General features: G+C 47.6%; 1 protein-coding gene across 5 annotated transcripts in view; it reads left to right on the forward strand.

Moving 5' to 3' along the window:
• The window catches only part of REXO5 (RNA exonuclease 5), a 567496-nt gene extending 548632 nt beyond the window's left edge, over positions 1-18864 (forward strand). For all 5 annotated transcript variants that reach the window (XM_069210276.1, XM_069210273.1, XM_069210274.1 and 2 more), the window contains one exon: positions 18641-18864. In XM_069210276.1, coding sequence (XP_069066377.1) covers positions 18641-18713 — 73 coding nt within the window. In that variant the 3' untranslated portion in view covers positions 18714-18864. The remainder of the gene's footprint in view (positions 1-18640) is intronic.
• Positions 18865-21357: the final 2493 nt, after the last annotated feature.

The following is a 21357-nucleotide window of genomic DNA, read 5'->3' on the forward strand; positions in this document are numbered from 1 at the left end:
AAAGAAGAATCGAAGAAGGGCAAGTATTCTTCGACTTCACCCCGTCGATCGGATAATACGCGCAGGAAGAGCATCAACACTCTAGGCCTCCGTCAACAGAGCCTTCATCTAGGTTGGCTCTGCACTTCCCCAACTTCCCAGAGCCACCCCTGCCCAACTTAAGGAATTTTATGAGGCCATGTGCCTCATTTTTGGGAGTCCCACCCACCTTCGGCGCCTTTGGACACAGGTGAGTCCTTTGGGGTTCCCTCGGTTTCAATGCTGTCAGCTTCGGCCACAGCTCCGGAGGGCCCCTCCGGATCCAATTGCGGATCTGTCCCGAAGCTGGTCTTGCCACGGCGACCTTCCCTGGCGTCGGGTCAGATGTCGATGCTCCCGACGTCGGTTGGGCCCATAAGCGATGTCGATCCCATCCTCATACTCGACAACCTGTAGCCGGAACCACGTTCATCGCCGCTGATTCCATTCTCTATGGGCTCTCTTGGGCCCAGGGTTGATCCAGACCCTTATTCTTGTGGGTATGGATACAGGGAGAGTATGGAGGGGATGCTGGACCCTTTAGAATGCCAGCTTGACCCCCAAATGGACTGGGTGAAGGATTTGGGTGATGCCAGTGGTCTAGACACCTCCCCTGACACTGGTATGTGCTCTCCTCCTAGTGTGGCTATGGAGGAGGGTGCTTCGTATTCCGTGGTGGTGAGAAGGGCGGCTGAGGTCCTGGACCTCGAGCTACCTTCTGTGGAGGTTAGGCCTAACATCCTAACCAACGTGCTTCAGCTAGGGTCTTCCTCTTCCGAGCCCCTTCTACCCTTTAATGAAGCACTGACAGACATCCTTTTTGGTACTTGGTCCAGACCCAGCACAGGGGCTCCTGTGAATAGGATGATTGTCCGCCGCCATCGACCTGCTCCGTCAGACCTGAAATTCCTCACCCAAGACCCCACGCCTGAGAGCCTTGTCATCCAGGCTTCTTTTTCATCTGGTGTATTCCCTGCCACACCCCGGTTAGGGAATCAAAAAGACTGGATAATTTGGGGAAGAAGTTGTTTTCTTCCAACAGTCTAGCACTGCGGTCCGTGAACACTGCATGCCTTTTGGGCCGCTATTCCCATACTCTCTGAGATACGGTCACGCAAGTGCTGCCTGCAGTTCCGGAAGAGGCCCAGACTGTCCTTTCCCAAGCTGTAACAGATGGGAGGGATGCAGCGAAGTCAATGATTCGTTGTTGACTGGATACAACCGACTCTCTGGGCATTGACGGTGGCATTGAGACGCCACGCCTGGCTGAGAACATCTGGCTTTTCAGGGGCTGTCCAGCAATCCTTGATGGACATGCCCTTTGATGGCACACGTCTCTGTGGAGACAAGGGGGACTTGGCGCTCAAGCGCTTTAAGGATCCCCGAGCCATGGCCCGGTCCCTTGGCCTCACGCCCGCACCCAGACCCCAGCAGTCTGCCTTTTGTGGCTACGGAAGGGGCACCCAACCGTGTCCTTTCCTCCCTGGCCACTGACCCACGCATGCTGTACAGCCCCTGTGCTGCTGAGGGATCCAACTCTCCTGGGGATCAGGGAGCCAGCGGGTCACCTAGTCCACCCCCACCCCCTATTCAGCCTCTAAGCCTTCCTAGTCCGCGTGTACATCAGGAGCTAGTAGGTGGCAGGATACGCCAACACCTGCCCCAATGGCAATCCATTACGTCGGACAGGTGGGTCCTCCAAATTGTCCGAAGGGGCTACTCCCTCCCCTTCGAGACATCTCCTCCAGCCATGCCACCTTCATACAATCGGATATCAGAGAATCATATGGTGCTTCTTTGCAAGGAAGTCCAAGCCCTTTTGGCCAAAGGAGCTATAGAGAGGGTTCCGTTGCCAGAAGTAGTTCATGGTTGCTATTCGCGCTACTTTCTGGTTCCGAAAAAGGACAAAGGTCTTCGACCTATATCAGATCTTCGGTCCTTCAATCTCGTCCTCAAAAAGGAGAAGTTCAAAATGTTGACATTGACTCAGGTCCTATCTACCCTGGATCCCGAAGACTGGAAGGTAGCGTTGGACTTGAAAGACGCATACTTCCATATTCCCGTCTTGCCGGCCCACAGACGTTACCTATGATTTGTGGTAGGCCACGAGCACTTTCAGTTTATCATGCTCTCCTTTGGCCTCACCAGTTCCCCCCCGGGTGTTGACGAAAGTGATGGTTGTGGTGGCAGCTCATCTGTGCAGGTTAGGGGTCCCAGACTTCCCCTACCTCGAAGATAGGCTGTTGAAGGCAAACTTGCCCCAGACAGTCGTCTCCAACCTCCAGACTACGGCAAACCTATTGCATTCACTGGGGTTCACTATCAACGTGCCAAAGTCACACCTGACTGCTTCTCAGACGCTCCCTTTCATCGGAGCTGTTCTGAATACAGTGCAGTTTTGGGCATATCCTCCTGAAAAGCGAGTACAGGATATTCGGGCTACGTTACCGATGTTTCAGCCTCTGTCCTGGATTTCGGTGAGAATGACTCAGAGGCTGCTGGGCCTCATGGCCTCCTGGCCTCCTGTAACCTGCTGGTTCAAAATGCCAGATGGCTATTGCGGGCTCTGCAGTGGGACCTGAGGTTCCAGCAGGCGCAGCATCAGGGGAATCTCTCTGACAAGGTTTTATATCTCGGAAGGAACTGCAAGAGACCTGCAGTAGTGGTTAAGGAATCAGGATTAGGTCAAGGGCAGATCCCGCTCCTTTAACCAACCAGATCTAACGGTCATGACAGATGCATCACTCCTGGGATGGGGTGGCCACATGGGAGAGGCAGAGGTCAGAGGCATCTGGTCTCCAGCGGAAACCGGGCTCCATATCAATCATCTGGAGCCCGAGCGATTCGACTAGCATTGAAAGCAGTGCAGGTGTTCAAGGCAACACCACTTCCATGTGGTATTGCAGCAAACAAGGTGGAGTGGGGTCATAGACCCTTTGTCAAGAGGCCCTTTGCCTCTGGACTTGGCTGGAACATCAGGGCATTTCCGTGGTGGTTCAACACCTGGCAGGCTCCTTGAATGCCAGAGCAGACGAACTCAGACAATTATGTGTGGTCGACCACGAATGACGTTGCCATCCGGAGGTGGTGCAAGGTCTCTTCCTGCGGTGGGGAGAACCTTGGTTAGACTTATTCGCCTCTTTAGAGAATGCGCAATGTCAGCTGTTTTGCGCGTTGGAGTTTCCAAGGCGGCACTTTCTCTGTGACGATTTTTGTCGCAAGTGGAATTCAGGTCTCCTGTACTCCTTTCCACCTATACCACTTCTGCCCAGAGTTCTGAAGAAGATAAGGCAAGACCGGGCCCAAGTAATACTAGTGGCTCTGGATTGGGCATGAAGAGTCTGGTATCCCGAGCTTTTGAACATGGCCATAGTTCCTCCGATCAGACTGCCCGTTCGGGAGGATCTTCTGTTGCGGCAGCAGGGGAGGGTCCTCCACCCGAACCTGTCAACTCTGCGGCTTCATGCGTGGAGATTGAGCTGCGACAGTTGATGTCTTTTGGCCTGCCACCTGAAGTCTGTGATGTTAGCTTGGCATCCAGGCGTCCCTCAACCAAAACTGTATACGCCTGTCACTGGAAGAAATTTGTGGCATGGTGCATCGACAGTTCTGTTGATCCTCTATCTGCGCCTCTTTCTCAAGTTCTTCTCTTTATTCTTTCCCTTGCCTGGCAGGGTTCCACCTTGGGCACTCTTAAGGGATATCTCTCTGCTGTCTCTGCTTTTTTGAGGTTACCAGATCAGCTTTCCTTATTTAAATCTCCCATATTTGGGAGGTTTCTTAAAGGCCTCACACATCTTTCCTCCTATCCCATTCATCATGCCCCAATGGGATTTCAACCTGGTCTTAACATGCCTTATGTGTACCCCGTTTTAACCGCTTCACAACTGTCCTATAAGGCTCTTAACTATAAAGGCTGTCTTTTTGGTTGCCATTACTTCCGCCTGCAGAGTTAGTGAACTCCAGGCTCTGTCATCAAAGCCACCTTTTCTTAACATACATTCTGACAAAGTGGTGCTTCGCACGAGGGCTTCTTTTTTACCTAAGGTAGTGACACCCTTCCATGTCGGACAGTCCATCACCCTGCCTACCTTTTATGCACCCCCACATCCCTCTCATGAAGCGGAGAGACTCCACGGTCTGGACCCAAAAAGAGCATTGGTCTTCTATCTTAATCGTACCAAAGACTTCCGGGTGGACGATCAATTCTTTGTGGGATATGTAGGTGCAAAGAAGGGGAAGGCGGTGCAGAAGAGGACCATTTCACGATGGGTACTCTTATGCATCAAAATGTGCTACACTCTGGCTAAAAGGCAACCTCCTGAAGGTTTGCGAGCTCACTCCTCCAGAACTACTGCTACTACCACAACGCTAGCATGGGGCGTTCCAGTCCTGGACATTTGTCAGGCAGCAACGTGGGCATCTCTGCACACTTTTACCAAACACTACTGCCTAGATAATCAGGTCAGAATGGACGGCTACTTTGGCCGTTCAGTCCTGCAGGACTTTTTGGTGTGATCTTGGTTCATAGTCCACCACCGGGGATTGTATTGCTCAGGTATCTATTCAAAGTTAGGGAATCTGCAACTAGAAGTCTCTATCAGATGTACAAGTTACTTACCTTTGGTAATGAAATATCTGGTAGAGACATATTCTAGTTGCAGATTCCTTACCGACCTGCCCATTCTCCCCGCACTGCAAACTGATTTCTATGGACAAGAACTTTCCCTTAAGGGCCCTAGTTTTGGCACACCACTCTGTGTTCTTCATGGCTCCGCACTACTGGCGTGGAAAGTCGTGAAAAGAAATGGACATCAGTGTGCAGGGTGGCGCCTATATACAACTGTAACATCTTCAAGGCGAGCAGGACGTCAATGACGCCCGCTGAGTCGACCGACGGCGCGCAGAGATATTGCTTGAAGAAAAAAATTCCGGATCCAGTCTGACGCCTGGGGAAATTCAAAAGTAAGGAATCTGCAACTGGAATATGTCTCTACCAGATAGTTCGTTACCGAAGGTAAGTAACTTGTACTTTACAGTTATTCTTCTAAAATTCATATCTCAACTGGTACTTATTGGATTTTTCTCTTTTTTTGTCTTGTTTTGTTCAGAATATAACAGTCTGTTTTTCAAAACCTGTGTGGGTTTTTGTGGTATTTTGATTGTGTTACAGTGTGTGTGTTGCACAAATACTTTACACATTGCCCCTTTAGACTAGCCTGACTGCTCTGTTCCAAGTTAGAAGAGGGAGAGCACAAGTATCTGCCTTACTCTGACTAGGATTGTGGTTCCTGCCTGTGTAGGGTTCATACTCTGACAACCAGAAACCCAATTTCTAGCACATTCTCACCCAGGCAAGGGAACAGTAGGCACAGGGCAGCACAGCAGGGCAGGAGTCCAGCAGAGCGGCAGTCCTTCTGCAGCACAGCACTCCTTCTTCCTAGCAGAGAATTTACCGGTCCAGAAGTGTACTGACAATAATAACTGTATTTGATGGGTGCATTCCAGTAATCTAAACTACAGTATAAGATTCACTCATTTTATTGGAAATTTAGATCTATACTTTATACATATTCTCATCACTAACTAATTACATCAATCAGTCATTAATAAAGACAGCAATTTACAAAATAGGGTTAATTCTGTGTCGTTCTTTTGTTGTGGAGACAACATGACAACTTTCAGCCAACACGTGTTGTCGCAGCAGAGTTCACTGCTTCTTCAGGGCTGAAACTAAATGGTAAACCCATTTATATTTGTGAATTATATCCCTATGGTTGAACTCAACCATTGGATTGGAAATACCTAAAACATTATAGACTCATACTGGTGAACAACATTCTTTAAAAATAAAGTATTACAACCATTTTGCCCAAATACACTTTCATACACAGAATATTATAGGTCACAGTTACCATAACCATACCTCAAGAACACTTTAAGCCCCAAAACATAAGCACAGAAATAAAGACTGTTAAACCCCCAGTTACCTATGTCTTTTTTGCATCGTATGCAGAAAGGTTTCCCAATGAGCTTCAATTCATATCTGTGGACTGTTGCTAATATGTAGCTCAGAAAATGTTTCTGCCGGTACTCTGAATCAATAAGAAATAAAACATTCAAAGTAACTACTGAACTCAAGGTTTGGATTTCCAAGATCTCCCGCAAAGATAGTAATATTTCTCAAGTTTACCTAAAACTGGGCAGGAAGAGGTGGGCATTGTTCAAAAACAGATTATTTGGTATGCTCAGCTTCAGTTCATGTATTATTTGTGGACATATACTTCTATGTAGATTGCAAAAGGTTTCCCCAGGTACTATAAATCAATGAGAAACAAAGGATTCAATATAAATACTGAGTTCAAGATTTAGATTCCCGTCTTGTCCCACAAAGATAATGTTGTTTCTTGAGTTTACCTCAAACTGGATAAGAAGTGAGCACGGATCAAAAACCGATTCCTGGTTATGCTCAGGTTAAATGCCGAAACTTCATTAGAGATTGCCCTTGCGGCTTCAGCAGCTGGGGTGAAATACATAGACAATATATGACGAAATAAAATCATGAAAATATAAAGATCTGTCACTACACTTTCTCATCACTAGAGCTTATGCCTAACGAATTACAGCAGTGAAGAAAAGGTTAAAGGTTGAAAACGTAAATATTTTCTACAAGTGCATAGCAGAATTGAACCTGCGGTCCATGTTGTACTATTTGGTTCCCCCATACAAAGGGAGCTAATGGGATTCCTGGTCATGTGGTAATATAAAGGGTGAATTTGTCTTCTCATACAGTTTCTAGTAAAACTATACAGTATCAATGTATTGTTATTTTCAGCTAATTTCTCTGAAAAGGAAGTGCTGCCCAGCAGGTCACTACATAATGATAATATATAATGACATAGAATCTTGTAAAAATATGTAAAGGTCCACCGATACTCACTATGTGTACTGGGGCATCTCTCTAATTAAGTACAACAGTGAAAATAAGGATAAAGTTGGAAACTGTAATACTTGCTACCGATGCATTCCAGGATCGACGCCCAGTGTATACCATGCTATTGTATTTCCCATAGACAAAAAGCTAATGGGATTCCTGGTCATATGGTTGGTCAACTAATGTACTGTTATCAAGTACTATGATCAGTTTCTTCCCATTACATATTCTGAAGGGGTCAAACTCTTAGTGAGATCACTCATCCTAAATCTCCCAGTTAGGTCCCATCGGTTTATTGAAAGACAAGTGAAGTATCACACAGTGTGAGCTAAATTAAAGGATAATCACACTTTCAAAACACTACACCATTTGAAAGTGAACAGAATCATGTCCCAAAACTCACCAGGATAGTATTGATCACTTGTAAACCCAAAGTTCCAAAGAATTGGGGGTATTATAAGCTACAATCAAACAAAATAACTTGTGAGAGATATGCTACCCAAGCTGGACCAAGAAATTAAAATGGTTCTGACCCCATTATCACCTTAAGATAATGTGGAGGGAGTATTCTGCTTGTGTGGGGACAGGACACAACCTATTCAGGTGTAAGTGAGGCTGTGCCCAGCTCCTCCCTTCGAACCTCCCAGGATGGGCCATTAAGCCACACCTAAGCTCCCATTGTGTGTGACTGTCTAGGGGGAATGCACAAACCAAGCTGCCACCCACCTCAGGCAAGTGATCAGAAATGGGCAGCAGGCACTAAATGGCTAAAGCAAGAAAATGGCAACTTTCTGAAAGTGGCATTTTCAAAATTGCAACGTAAAATCCGACTTCAACATAATTTGTGATTATTAAATTGTGATTCCAGAGACACCATACTCACAGTTTATCTCTTCCAGATTGTGAATTACACTTATAAGATGTATAAAGGTAATTTCAGTGTTATCCTATGGATGAGATAGGCCTTGCTGCAGTAAAAATCGACTTTCGAAGTACGTCCTGACGTTTTTTTAATACATTGCACCATGCCCTCTGGGTTGTCCAGGGCTGACTTTCATGCATAGAAATGGATGGTTTGGGCCTGGCAAAAGTGCTGTTTGGCCAGATCGACATGGCCGTGGACAATTGCACATACAGGCTCTGCAATGGCAGACCTTAGACATGGTCAAAGTACTACCTAAGTGGGTGGCACAAACAGTGCTGCAGGCCCACAGGTAGCATTTAATTTACAGGCCCTAGGCACTTGTAGTGCACCTTACTTGGGACTTATAAATGGATTAAATATGCCAGTTGGAGAGAGGCCAATATTACCATATTTAGGGGAGAGAGCACAAACACATTAACACTGGTTAGCAGTTGTAAAGTGCACAGAACCCTAATACCAGCAAAAGCAAGGAACAAAAAAAGGTGTGGGGGGGTAGGTGAAACGTTGGGGGGAAGACCACCCGAAGAAGGTCAGGTCTAACATCAATCATATGGGAAACCATCTCCAGCCAAGAAAGCTATCTGCGAGCTAGATAACCTCTTCCCGCCAACAGGTACCTTATGAATTGTAACTACTTCCACAAATGAGACATATTTATTAAGACTAATTTCTTGTCATTGCTCACACGCATGAGATAGACCGGGCTACCAGATGCATTGATCCAGAGCCATAAAACTTGCTGTCAAACATGTACTGACTTAAGGCAAGCAACGTGATCACTGCTTATTTTGTGTCGAATGTTCTATGGCAGTATTTTTGGCAGGCTGCACATCCCTAATTTCAGCTGTTAAGGGGTTGCATAGTGGTTCCTATGGCAGGTCCAAGTCCTTTGGCTACATGCAGCACCAGGAAAACTTTACATTACAGTGTCACAACATCTGTTGCACTTCTCCTTTCTTAACTGGCTCCACAGTAGGAAAAAGCCAAACTACACCTTCTCAGTATCGAGTGTAAGAGACATGCCACTCTCTGCCTTAGGTGGGCCCACCGGGCCTCGAAATTTGATGTTTGGCCTTGGATAATTCATTGCACTAGAGATGTTCCTCAGGGCTCACTGTGCCCCAAAGACCAATTTCTTTGACCTATCTGTGCTTGGCAGCTTCGACCACCACACAGAGGACAGGGATCATCAAAACATGTGACATGTATTCCTGCCAAGTGCCTCATGTGCTGATGGTGTTGCTCACTGACCACCTGTCTGCCGCTATCTCTGCCAGTGCATTGCAGTGCCGCGCCAGTGGCTGCTGTGCTCCTACCACATCTGTAAAAGCAGGAGGGTAGTAAACTAGTGTGGATTGTGCTGGCAGACACCTAAAATGAGACTGCTCCAGAGACGCATCTGGCACTCAGAAAAATCTGCTGGCTTCCCCTCCCTGTGGTGACTGGATACACTAATAACTGGTTAATCTCCTGCAAACTGCTGGTGAATGGCGCCTGTCTGCAGTTCTTCTGCCAATGGAGGTGGACGCATTGTTGTGAGGTTCATATGAGTCTATACTGGAACTGGAGCTGTGATAGCATTCCTTGCTGCAGCTGGTTTGAGTTCCTGGGTGCTTCTGGACTATGAGCTGGCACTGCTTACCCAGCATGACTTTGACACCATCTCGCTGTACATGGTGACGGGGCACAGTACAACCAACACAAACTGCTATCCATGTAGCTCACCTCCACCACTTGGTCTTAAATATGCGTACTGCGGGAGAGCTGGCTATGCCGTCCTATTAGAGGTCACAGAGTAAAGTAGCATTTTCCTTTTGCTGCATGCTGAAGAGTTGAGGTTTATGATCTTTTGAAACTTTAAATTAGATTATTGACCTGTATGTTTTGTATTTACACAAACACATACACCATACCTCCTCATCCTGGTTGGCCTTGCTACCCCATTCTCCCTCCACCACATCCCATTTTAGTTTCTGCAAAGTATTCTCCTCGTACACCCTAAAACATCATACATCTTTACTTCTGTCTCTCTTACCTGCAACCTTCCCAAGATGATTTTTTTTACATTATATTGTTTTACCTTTTGTTAGAAATTGGGTTGTTGGTTAACTAGGGTATGAGCCCTGGTCAAGAAGCAACCACAATCCTAATCTGATAGAGACTTCTAGCTGCAGCTTCCTTACTTTAGAATTCCCTGGCGTCAGCTTCGAATCCGGAGTTTTTTCCTGAGCAGTACCCTGTGCGCGCGCCGTCAGGCGGCGTCGTTCGGATCCGCGTGCGTCGACTAGCTTCGCGTGCGTCGTCAGCGTCGTTGGAGCCGTCTATGACGTCACAGTTGTCTATATAGATGCCGTCTCGGCGCGCGTACGTCAGTTCATTTCCTTCCGCGCCTGTTAAGCGCAGTTTTGGAAAGAGCTACCCTTCTTCGCCGGTTTGTTGACGCTTTTTTGGCTGTTTGGAGTCATGTCTTTGAGAAATACAGGATTCAAGCCGTGTGGTGCGTGTCATCACACCATGTTGGTGACGGATCCGCACCGAGTTTGTCTTTGGTGCCTGGACAAGGACCACGATTCCACCTCGTGCTCCGATTGTCGGGCCATGGCGCCGAAGGCCTTGAGGGAGAGATCCCTTAAGCTTCTTGCGGCCCAACATTCGTGTTCGGACGGGGCGACTCCACGGAGGTCACGGTCTTGCAGTAGGAGGAGGTCGCGGCTCCGCATCCGGAGCCCCAAGTCCTCTTCCTCGCATTCGAGGTCATCTGAAGGTAAGAGGCACAAGAAGAAGAAAAAGTCGAAGCGGACTTCGTCTTCGCCATGCCCGTCGACTGACGAGGCGTCTAGGGAACTTCGACGTTCCGAGCGTGGTTCTGCGGAGCCGTCGCCAGGGTCGACTCCGCGTCTTCCCCCCCTTTCTGGGGACCGGATCGACCCCCACTCAAATAATTCTACGAGGCCATGCGTCTCGTTTTTGAGCGGGCTGTACCCTCGGGTGGGTCTTCGGGCCCCTGGGGGTCAGCAGGGGCCCCTTCAGATTCGACGCCGGGTCTGACGTCGACGATTCCACCACCGGCGCCCACCGGTGGCAGCCCCATCCTTATTCCTGATAATCTGGAGCCGGAGCCACGTCGACTCCGACGAGCCGATTCGGCCCAGATCATTGTCTGAGCATTATTTACAACATCCAGACGCAGGAGAGGAATGGGAGGGGTCTGAGGACCCTTTAGAATCAGGATTGCAGCAGGACTGGTATGAGGATCTAGGGGAGGCCAGTGGAGAGGACACGTCTGCAGATACTGGTATGCTCTCTCCTCCTAATGTGGCTACGGAGGAGGGGGCTTCTTTCGCTTTGGTGGTGCGTAGGGCAGCTGAGGTCTTGGACCTAGATTTGCCTATGTTGCCAGTCAGGACGAATATCCTGACAGAAGTGCTTCAGCTGGGGGTGTCAACATCGGAGCCATTGTTGCCCTTCAATGAGGCTCTTACAGATGTCCTTCTGGGTACGTGGTCCAAACCCAGCACAAGGGCTCCTGTCAATAGGACGGTCGGTCGCCGCCATAGACCCGCTCCCAGTGACCCTAGTTTCCTGACACAACACCCCACTCCTGAGAGCTGGGTTGTCCAAGCCTCTACATCCCGTGGTGCCTTCCCTTCCGCTCCCCCGGATAGGGAATCCAAGAGGCTGGATCAGCTTGGGAAGATGTTTTCTTCCACCAGCCTGGCATTGAGGTCCGTAAACACCTCTTGCCTATTGGAACGTTAGTCCCATACTTTATGGGATACAGTGACGCAAGTGCTGCCCCAGGTCCCGGAGGGCGTGCAGGACACTCTCACCCAGGCTGTAAAGGATGGGAGAGATGCAGCCAAGTTTACGATCCGGTGTGTCTTGGACACGACAGACTCGCTGGGCTGAGCGATTTCATCGTCAGTGGCCCTACGTCGCCACGCCTGGCTACGTTCTACTGGTTTCTCAGGGAATGTCCAGTCCAGCTTGATGGACATGCCTTTTGATGGCTCTCGCCTTTTTGGCAAAAAGGCAGACTCCACGCTTGAGAGGTTCAAGGATTCTTGAGCCACGGCCAGATCCTTGGGCCTTTCAGCGCCGGCACGACAGCAGTCTGTCTTTTGTCCCTTTCGAGGCTTCGGGAGGGGCGTGGTACCACGCCATCCACAGTTTAACCACCGTCCTCAGGCTTCACAGCATCCCTGAAGAGGACGTGGTCGTGGTACCATCAGACCCAGAGGGTCTAGCCAGAGGTCGGCCGCCACACAGCCCCCCTCCACTGAGCCCAAGCCCTCCTAGTGTGGTTCTGCGGGATCATGTCCGTCCAGTTGGAGGGAGGATTCGTTTTCATCTCCCTCACTGGCTTTCCATCACCACGGACAAGTGGGTACTGCAGATCTTACGGAAGGGCTATTCCCTTCCCTTCCAGTCTTTCCCTCCTTCTATCCCTCCGACAAAGGAATGGCTGATGGAGGACCATCTAGCTTTGCTCCGCGAGGAAGTTACAGCTCTCTTGGCCAAGGGAGCCATAGAAAGAGTGCCGATATCAGTAGTAGGCAATGGTTCTTATTCCTGCTACTTTCTGATACCCAAAAAGAACAAAGGCTCACTCTTGCTCAGGTTTTGTCTGCTCTAGACCAAGGAGACCGGATGGTGGCGTTGGATTTGCAGGATGCATATTTCCATATTCCTATCCTGCCAAGACACAGGCGTTACCTGCGGTTCAAGGTGGGCCACGAGCACTTTCAGTTTACCGTGCTTCCTTTCGGTCTCACCAGTGCCCCTCGGGTGTTCACAAAGGTGATGGCGGTGGTGGCAGCTCATTTGCGCAGGTCGGGGATTTCAGTCATCCCCTACCTAGACGATTGGCTGTTGAAGGCTCCTACGCCCCAGGATCTCGTCACCCACCTCCAGACGACGGCGGACCTCTTGCATTCGCTGGGGTTCACTATAAATGTGCCGAAGTCACACCTGACTCCCTCTCAGAAGCTCTCTTTCATCGGAGCTGTTCTGGACACAGTGCAGTTTCGGGCTTATCCTCCCGATCAGCGGGTTCAGGATATTCAGGTTATGATTCCGATGTTTCGGCCTCTATCCTGGATCTTGGTGAGACAGACTCTGAGGCTGCTGGGACTCATGGCTTCCTGCATCCTGTTGGTCAAGTATGCCAGATGGTGCATGAGGGCTCTGCAGTGGGACCTGAAGTTCCAGTGGGCACAGCATCCGGGAAATCTTACCGACGTGGTTCAGATCTCGGAGAGGACTACGGAAGATCTGCAGTGGTGGTTAGTGAACTGCGAGTGGATCAAGGGCAGACCCCTCTCCCTTCCCCAACCAGATCTAACGGTAGTGACAGATGCGTCACTTCTGGGATGGGGCGGCCATCTGGGAGAGGTGGAGATCAGAGGTCACTGGTCTCCGGCGGAATCCGGACTCCACATCACCTTGTTGGAGCTTCGGGTGATCCGGCTGGCATTAAAAGCATTTCTTCCTGTTGTGAAAGGGAAGGTGGTGCAGGTGTTCATGGACAACACTACCGCAATGTGGTACTGCAACAAGCAGGGCTGTGGGGTCATGGACCCTTTGTCAAGAGGCTTTACGTCTCTGGACGTGGCTGGAACAGCAGGGCATGACCTTGGTCGTTCAACACCTGGCAGGTTCTCTGAACGCCAGAGCAGACGAACTCAGCCGAAAATGCTTAGAGGATCACGAATGGTGTCTCAATCCGGAGGTGGCGCAAGGACTCTTTCAGCAGTGGGGAGAGCCTTGGTTAGATCTGTTCGCATCCGCAGAGAACGCGCAATGTCAGCAGTTTAGCGCATTGGAGTTTCCAAGGGGGCTATCGCTAGGCAACGCTTTTCGTCGCGAGTGGAGTTCAGGCCTCCTGTACGCCTTTCCGCCTATACCACTTCTGGCCAGAGTTCTCAAGAAAATCAAGAACGACCGGGCCCAAGTAATCCTTGTGGCTCTGGATTGGGCACGGAGAGTTTGGTATCCAGAGCTTCTCAAAATGAGCATCGGTCCTCCAATTAGGCTGCCTCTTCGGGAGGATCTTCTGTCGCAGCAGCAGGGGAAGGTTCTCCACCCGAACCTGTCAACTCTGCGCCTTCATGCGTGGAGATTGAGCGGCGACAGTTGATGGTTTATGACCTCCCTCCCGAGGTCTGTGATGTCATTCTGGCAGCCAGGCGTCCCTCTACTAAGTCGATCTACGCCTGCCGTTGGAAACGATTTGTTTAATATTGTTCAGAGAGGTCGATCCTCTTTCTTCTTCTCTGTCTAACATCCTTTTGTTTATTTTGTCTCTTGCCCAGCAGGGTTCCTCCTTGGGGACTCTCAAGGGCTATCTTGCAGCCTTATCGACTTTTCTTCAGTTGCCTGATCAACCATCTCTGTTTAAATCACCTATAGTACAGAGGTTTTTGAAAGGGCTTGTGCATCTGTTCCCGCCTGTGCCTTTTGTTATTCCCCAGTGGGATCTTAATTTGGTTCTTACCTTCCTTATGTGTGCTCCTTTCGAGCCCTTGCATAACTGTCCTCTCCGGCTGCTCACTATTAAAACAGCTTTTTTGGTGGCAATTACATCTGCCAGGAGAGTGAGTGAGCTGCAGACTTTATCTTCAAAGCCAGCTTATCTCATGATATATCCTAACAAGGTAGTGTTAAGAACTCGTCCCTCTTTTCTCCCCAAGGTGGTGACCCCTTTTCATCTGGGTCAAAATATCACCCTGCCAACCTTCTTTGCACTACCGGCATCCCTCTAAGGAAGAGGAGCGTCTCCATCGACTGGACCCAAAAAGAGCGTTATCGTTCTACCTTGACTGCACTAAAGAGTTCCGGGTGGACGACCTGGGGGAAAGCTGCTACCACTGCGTTAGCACGTGGCGTACCGGTGGTGGACATCTGTCAGGCTGCAACGTGGGCTTCTTTACACACGTTTGCGAAACACTACTGCCTGGATAGCCAGGTGAGAAGAGAGGGGCATTTTGCCTGTTCTGTCTTGCAGGACTTCCTAGTATAAAAAAAAAAAAAAAATCTCCTTCAGACCCAGCACCATTGGTTATAGCTTGGGTATCTATTCTAAGGTAAGGAAGCTGCAGCTAGAAGTCTCTATCAGATGAACAAGTTACTTACCTTCGGTAACGAGGTATCTGGTAGAGACTCTATCTAGCTGTATCTATATCTATATTTGTAAAAAAGCATTGGCAGTGCCAACAGATCTGATTTATGAAAGTCATTGATGGGTTTAGGTGCTCAAGATGTCATCACACACATACTTGGTTATTATTCTTTGCACTCAAGCATCCATGTATCCATCAACTAACTCATTCTTGCATTCACCCTTTTACACAACTGTATTAATCCCTTAACTGGTGGGCCTCCCCCAACCCCAGTGCTGGCTATTTGGGGTAGTTTGTGCATAGGCCTGCATAACTTTTTCTCCACATAAGGTATCCACGCCAAACGCCAAATTTGCATTCTTTTTTTTCCCCCCCAACATCCTGGGGATTCTAAACGTACACAGGGTTTGTGGATTTCCCTGGAGAGGACCAAGAAAATAACCAAAATATAGTTACATTTTGAGTTTTGTTGAGGGAAAAAATGGAAAAGAAGTACTCTCGATAAGTCTGTTTTTTTCTCCTAAAAATGGCATTAATTAACGGTTTGCTGTACTTGCGACTCAGTTTGATTTGTTCCTTTTGCGGGTGCTGGGCCCAACCACACAAGTGGCACAGCGTTTTTATTAGCAGAAGTTAAGTGGTGCTCACTGGTTGAAATTTTGTGGATTCCTGCAGATTCCGGAAGTTTCCATCACAGAAATGTAAGGAAAATGTGTGATTTCAGGCAAAAATTGAGGACTACAGGGTGTTTTGTGTAACAAAACCCCTGGGATTCAAGCAAGGCACCCCACTCGGAATTCCCCTGGTTGTCTACTTTTCAAAAGTAGCTGGGGTTGGTAGGTTCCATGGCCTCAAATCCCACAGCTACCCCTATTGCTGACCTCTCTGTGTAGCACTTTAAGGCATTTTGCTTCAAGATATCTTGGCTCACTCATACAGACGAGGAACCTTTTTTTATTTTTTTCGGGAGACTTATGGGAATGCTGTGTGGTAGGCAATTTGTGGATCCCCACAGATTCCAGAAGTTTTCCTCATAGAAATGTGAGGAAATGTGTGACTTTAGTCAAAGTTGGAGGTTTGCTGGCATCGTGGGTTGGAAAATAGTGAGGGATGCATGCGAAGCACTCCACCCTGAACTCCCTCAGGTGTCTAGTTTTCAGACCTGTCTGAGTATGATGGATTTTTCCAGGTAGCAGCCTAACAAAGCTCAAAAAGTGCAGCCGTTCACCATTGCAAGTGGGACGATATTGGCCCATATGTAAAAACAACACCCAAAAGAATCAAATGTTCTCTCCCTTGCTTTAGTCTGCAGGGGAGCAGAAAGACTGTTGATGTTTTAGGGGCTAGGGTAATTACCACAATCTGGCCCCTGGGAGAGGTCTGAAAGACTGTTGCCCAAAGCACTTGTGGGGTAGCAGGGCCATGCGTATGCTGGGCAACCCTAACCACTATGTTTTTGTTAGGAAATCTCTGGTGTCTAGTGGGCTTTTTGTGGCACACTGGGAGTAATTACCACCCCCCCTTCCCAGGGAGCAGAAAGACTGTTGCCCTATTTAGTTGGGATGGCGGCACAGCCATGCCCATGGTGGGCAGCCCTCACCCCTATATAAAAAATAAAATTAAAAAATATTTTGCTTGTGTATTGTGGGCTTTCTGCCCCACCCCCGGGAAGCAAATCGGGGGCAGTTACCCCAGTCTGACCCCCCCCCCCCCAATGGGGCAGAAAGACTGTTGCCCCATGTATTTGGGAAGGGGGCATAGCCATGCTCCAACCCCTATGTTTGTGATATAAAAGAAAAACAAATCCTGGCATTTGGGGGGGTGCAGATACGGGTGTAACTGTCCCTCCAGGGAGTGGCAAAAAGTCTGTTTCCTCATTTACCTGGGGTGTGGAAGGCCATGTCCAGCCCCGCCCTATATTTTTATATAAATAAATAAATCCCTGGTGTCTAGTGAGCTCGCGGGGCAGATTGGAGGTAATTGCCCCTCACTGGAAGCAGAATTACTGAAATATACAAATTTCCAAGGGGGATCACAAGCTGTCGCCCAGGGGGCAGCTCCCCCTATCCCTGGTATCAAGTGGGTGGATCCTTGCTTGGGGCTCTCTCTCTTCTGTGGTGATCCCCAAGCAGAGAACCACTGATCAGAGGTACCATTGGAAAAGGGAGATTCTTCCCTTTCCAGCGATACCTCTTACGTCAGAATCAGTGCTCATGCACCTGAGATATGCCCCCAAGCACTGATTAAGTGAAAGTAAAACAAGCACATCAGCTCATTGTACTTTCACTTTTACTGCAATGACGTCCGGCTGCAATTTTTTATTTTAAAACTGCAATGACAATCTGGAAGCTCTTCCCAAGCAGCCTGATGTAAATAATTAAAGAACGGCCTTTATGCCCTTCCCCTGAAACAGCTAAGGGCATATGCCTGCACTGGAGAGGTAGTGCGGCTTACGGCCGCATTTAAAAGGCTAAATGCACACAAACTCATCAATATACACAAGATAAAAGAATACAAGTAGAAAAAAGAAAACATGCTGCTGTGTAACATGGCCGGCATATACTTTCAATAACAAACCTTAACGTAGCAGTTGGTGTCCATCTTTCAAAGGTATTGTAAATAGTCTATCATTGTTTTAAATTCAAACATGGCTGCCACTTTTAAAACCGTGTTGACCATTTTGGAATGGTAAAATCATGACACACAATGGACAATAGCATTCCATAATGGGCTCCTGATTCCAACTTCGATCAGCAAATAAAAAGAAAAAAAAACAGCAGTGTCATGTGCACCTACAAAATGATGTAGCCAGCTGCGTCATAGGCTTTTTTTTCCCCCAATGGGTCTCAAATGTGGGACCTATTCACTTTGCCCACGCCTATTAAAATCAGTATCTACTATTTTCGAGCATAAATTCGTATGATTATACACTAAGCTGCATATGTGCCCAAAGGTTTCAGCTATCAAGCTCGTGAACCTGATTATGCTGAGTATACAGTAAAACAGTGACATCAACCATATTATTGAGTCATGCATTTTTTTAAACGGCTTTTAAATTCCCTAGTACTAAAATATCTGAGGGAAAATGGCTGAACTATGGAAAACAAAATGAGCTCTGTAGATCTGACTAGCATGAAATGATAGAACTAGACACCATAGTAAAGCAGAAAGATTTAAAACAATATAGAAATATATGCAAAAAAAGTATATGGGATACAACCAACATATGAGCCAAGGACTAACAGTCTCCCATATAGTATTCTCAACCCGGTTAAAAGTCGCATTGGTGTGGTGTTTGGTAGCTGGCCGAATAATAATAGATGGAAGAGATTGCAGAGAACAATGGATGTAAAATTCCCGGTAAATCCGTTCAAAAAGCATACATTTGCAGCTCGAGACCCCAGAGATTTGTTCCCATTTTAGGATGGCTCTCTTGGTGCTTTCCTGCAGTGCATTGTACACTTGGTTTGGCAGATCGAGTCCATGTTTCCTAAAATAACATTAAACGGTTTCAGATGTGGGTGCTGACACATGATAAATGCACACGGCCGCTGCTTCATGCCAGTGGAATGTCTAGCGCACTCTACAGTGCCTTGTGATTCGAAGGTGAAAGGAACCTGTTTCTTCTGTTTTGTTTTTCAGTTCACATGGATCGTATTCTGGTTTGGGTCTGATGGGAGTAACCGCAGAAGAAAAGTCTGGCAGTTTTCGTTGAAGTCGAGGAATGGCAGCAAAATAAAGATTGTGGTTTTTTAACAGTGACTGTGCAAGTGCTTGTAGGAAAATTCATGTTCCTGACAAGTTATTTGTCTTTTTAAACATATGCCAAAAGAGGTAACCACTTTTAATAAATACTTTTAGGTATTGCTTAATGTCGAATATGTTTTCAAACAGAATTGCGTGTGTGCAGGCAATGCAGCAGAAATCCCCTTTCAAAGGGATGTCTGATTTGAAAATTTCAATTTAGTCAGTGGCAGAAATCTAGGGTGAAGGGGTCAGTACACAACTCGGTCAAAAATGCATTTTAACCATCCTCTTCACTGTACATGTTAAAGTTTCTTGTGTTAAGGCCTCAATTGAGGTGAGCTCACAACGTAGACAGTATGACTATCTCTACCACACTGAAGTTTGCCTCTTACCTACATTTAAAAAGACAGAACCACGGAATAGCGATGATAGAGATGAGGTAGTCTTATTGATGCTGCCTGTGAAACACGTCTAAAATGCCCTCATTACTAACAGAAAGACAATGTGGTGAATCACAGGCTCCAGTATAGTACCCTTTTGGAATTTCCATGTGCTGCTACCCTTTGCCAATGGCCACTGGAATTAAGTGATTGTCCTGCCGCAACATTTTTTTGCTTGATTATAGATTTGGAGCATGTGCCGCATAATCCTTCATCTGCTGCATAATATGCAGATTAAAAAAAAAATGTTTCTCCCTCAAACGGTTCAAAACTTAGGGCCTGATTTAGATATTGGTGGATGGCTTACTCCGTCACAACAATGACGTATATCCCATCTGCCTTATAGGATATAATGGGATTTAGATTTCAGCGGATGTGATGGAGTAACCCATCTGCCAATATCTAAACCAGGCCCTTAATATAAACATGATGACACATGATGCTGCACAATGGAAGGCCCTTTGCAAAGGTAAACTGGTCACTTTTCTGTTGCTTATTGCCTTATTTGTGTGTTAAACTGGTACTACTGACGTGCTACCAATGCCAAGACAGTGTGTACAAATGACAAAATTTAGTAATTGATTTCTTACTGCTGAATCCTTCTATTCTTGAAGAAGTATTATGCTTTTGTTTGATACATTATCATTTGGGTGTGTGTGTGTGTGAAAGAATTAACACTGCAACACTTGCATCTCCCACTCACAAACCTTTGTATACTCACCCTTCTACTAACTCACATCCACCTTACTTAAAAAAAGGTTATGAAGAGTCAGAGCCCCTTTCAGAGGACAATGGGACAAGCAGCAGGTATTGGGCTCAGTCGTGGGGATTGAGGGGTTTACTCCTGATATCCCAGGGCCTGGCCTACTATGGGTCTGTGCAACTGGGTGGAGTAGCCCTTCAGTACTCGACTTTCAGTAGTGGCATGTGGGGAGCAGTCCAAGGTTTCACAACTCAAAATATCCGCAGCAGCAGTAATAATTGATTGTCCAGGCAAGTACTTGCTTTTATGAAAAATAAGTATTTGTTTTACAGCTACCACCACAAAGGGAAATCCAACATCCGCAAACACCTTCCACAGTCTCTTGAGGTCAGTGCTCTATTGTTTCTTAGGGGATTTCCTGAGCCCACTGTCCTAGTTCTAGTAGTTATTCTCAATTCACCATAGGCGACATTCAGGTGAAGTCCTACTAGATGAGTCTCAGAAATCTAATTCTGACTCTCTATAAAAGTCGAAAGTGTCTTGCTCCAAAGCACTATCTGGCAAGCAAGTTCCCCCAGAGCTGACTGGCCTGAAATTCATCTTACTGGCACCTGCAGAATCAGAGTGACTACTGGAGCTGCAGTGGCTATCTTCTGTATGTTCTTTGCTCACGACCCAGATGGGTTGCTCTCAGCAAAGCTCCAGTTCCCCACACATGTTCTTGCAGCTGCAGCGACCAGTCTTTTGTGGCCCTCCAAGCTAGGTAAGTTCTTTGGTCCTTCCTGTGGGAAGAGGAGAGTTGGAGAGTCTGAAAGTCTTGACGATTCTCAATCATGGTGTAACACATAGGGGCCACCATCACCATGGCAGCCTCTCTCCTCAAGTGATGATCCCAACCAGTTTACACTTCTTGCTTGGACCCTGTATGCCCCTTCTGACATACAGGGTCACCTACTCTCCCCTGCACAAGGACTCCGACCCGATTGGCATTGCATAATTCTTCCAAGTGGCCTCTCCTAGCATTCAAGGTTTTTGGCTTACCCCACACACGGTCTATGGCCCAATTGGTACAGCAGCCCCTCCTGGCAGACTGGGTTGCCGGTTCCTCACTGCAAATGAATGATGACCCGTTAGGCACAGCAGTGATCACGGCTCGCTTCGCTGTAGTCCTCTCCTAGCATACAAGGATCTCTGATATTCCCTGCACATAGGCAACAACCCAGTCAGTGCAACAGTCATCTCCTCACTAAGGAAATCCACTCAACAGGATTCCCTACTGGACCTCACTGTCTCCAATGTTTTCTTCTTCCTCACAGGGCACTGTGGTCTTGGCAAGCAAAAAGGTGCATGTGCTCCAAGATCCAGGTCAGGTGATCTTCCATTCCCTGGGTGATGTCCCCTCACCTAGCTGGGAGGTTTGCAGGCCTTGGCTCACAGTCTTGGTCACAGGCAGAAGTCTTGCAGAGCTT

Source organism: Pleurodeles waltl, chromosome 10 (genome assembly GCF_031143425.1).
Source record: "Pleurodeles waltl isolate 20211129_DDA chromosome 10, aPleWal1.hap1.20221129, whole genome shotgun sequence".
In the NCBI taxonomy this organism is placed as follows: domain Eukaryota; kingdom Metazoa; phylum Chordata; class Amphibia; order Caudata; family Salamandridae; genus Pleurodeles; species Pleurodeles waltl.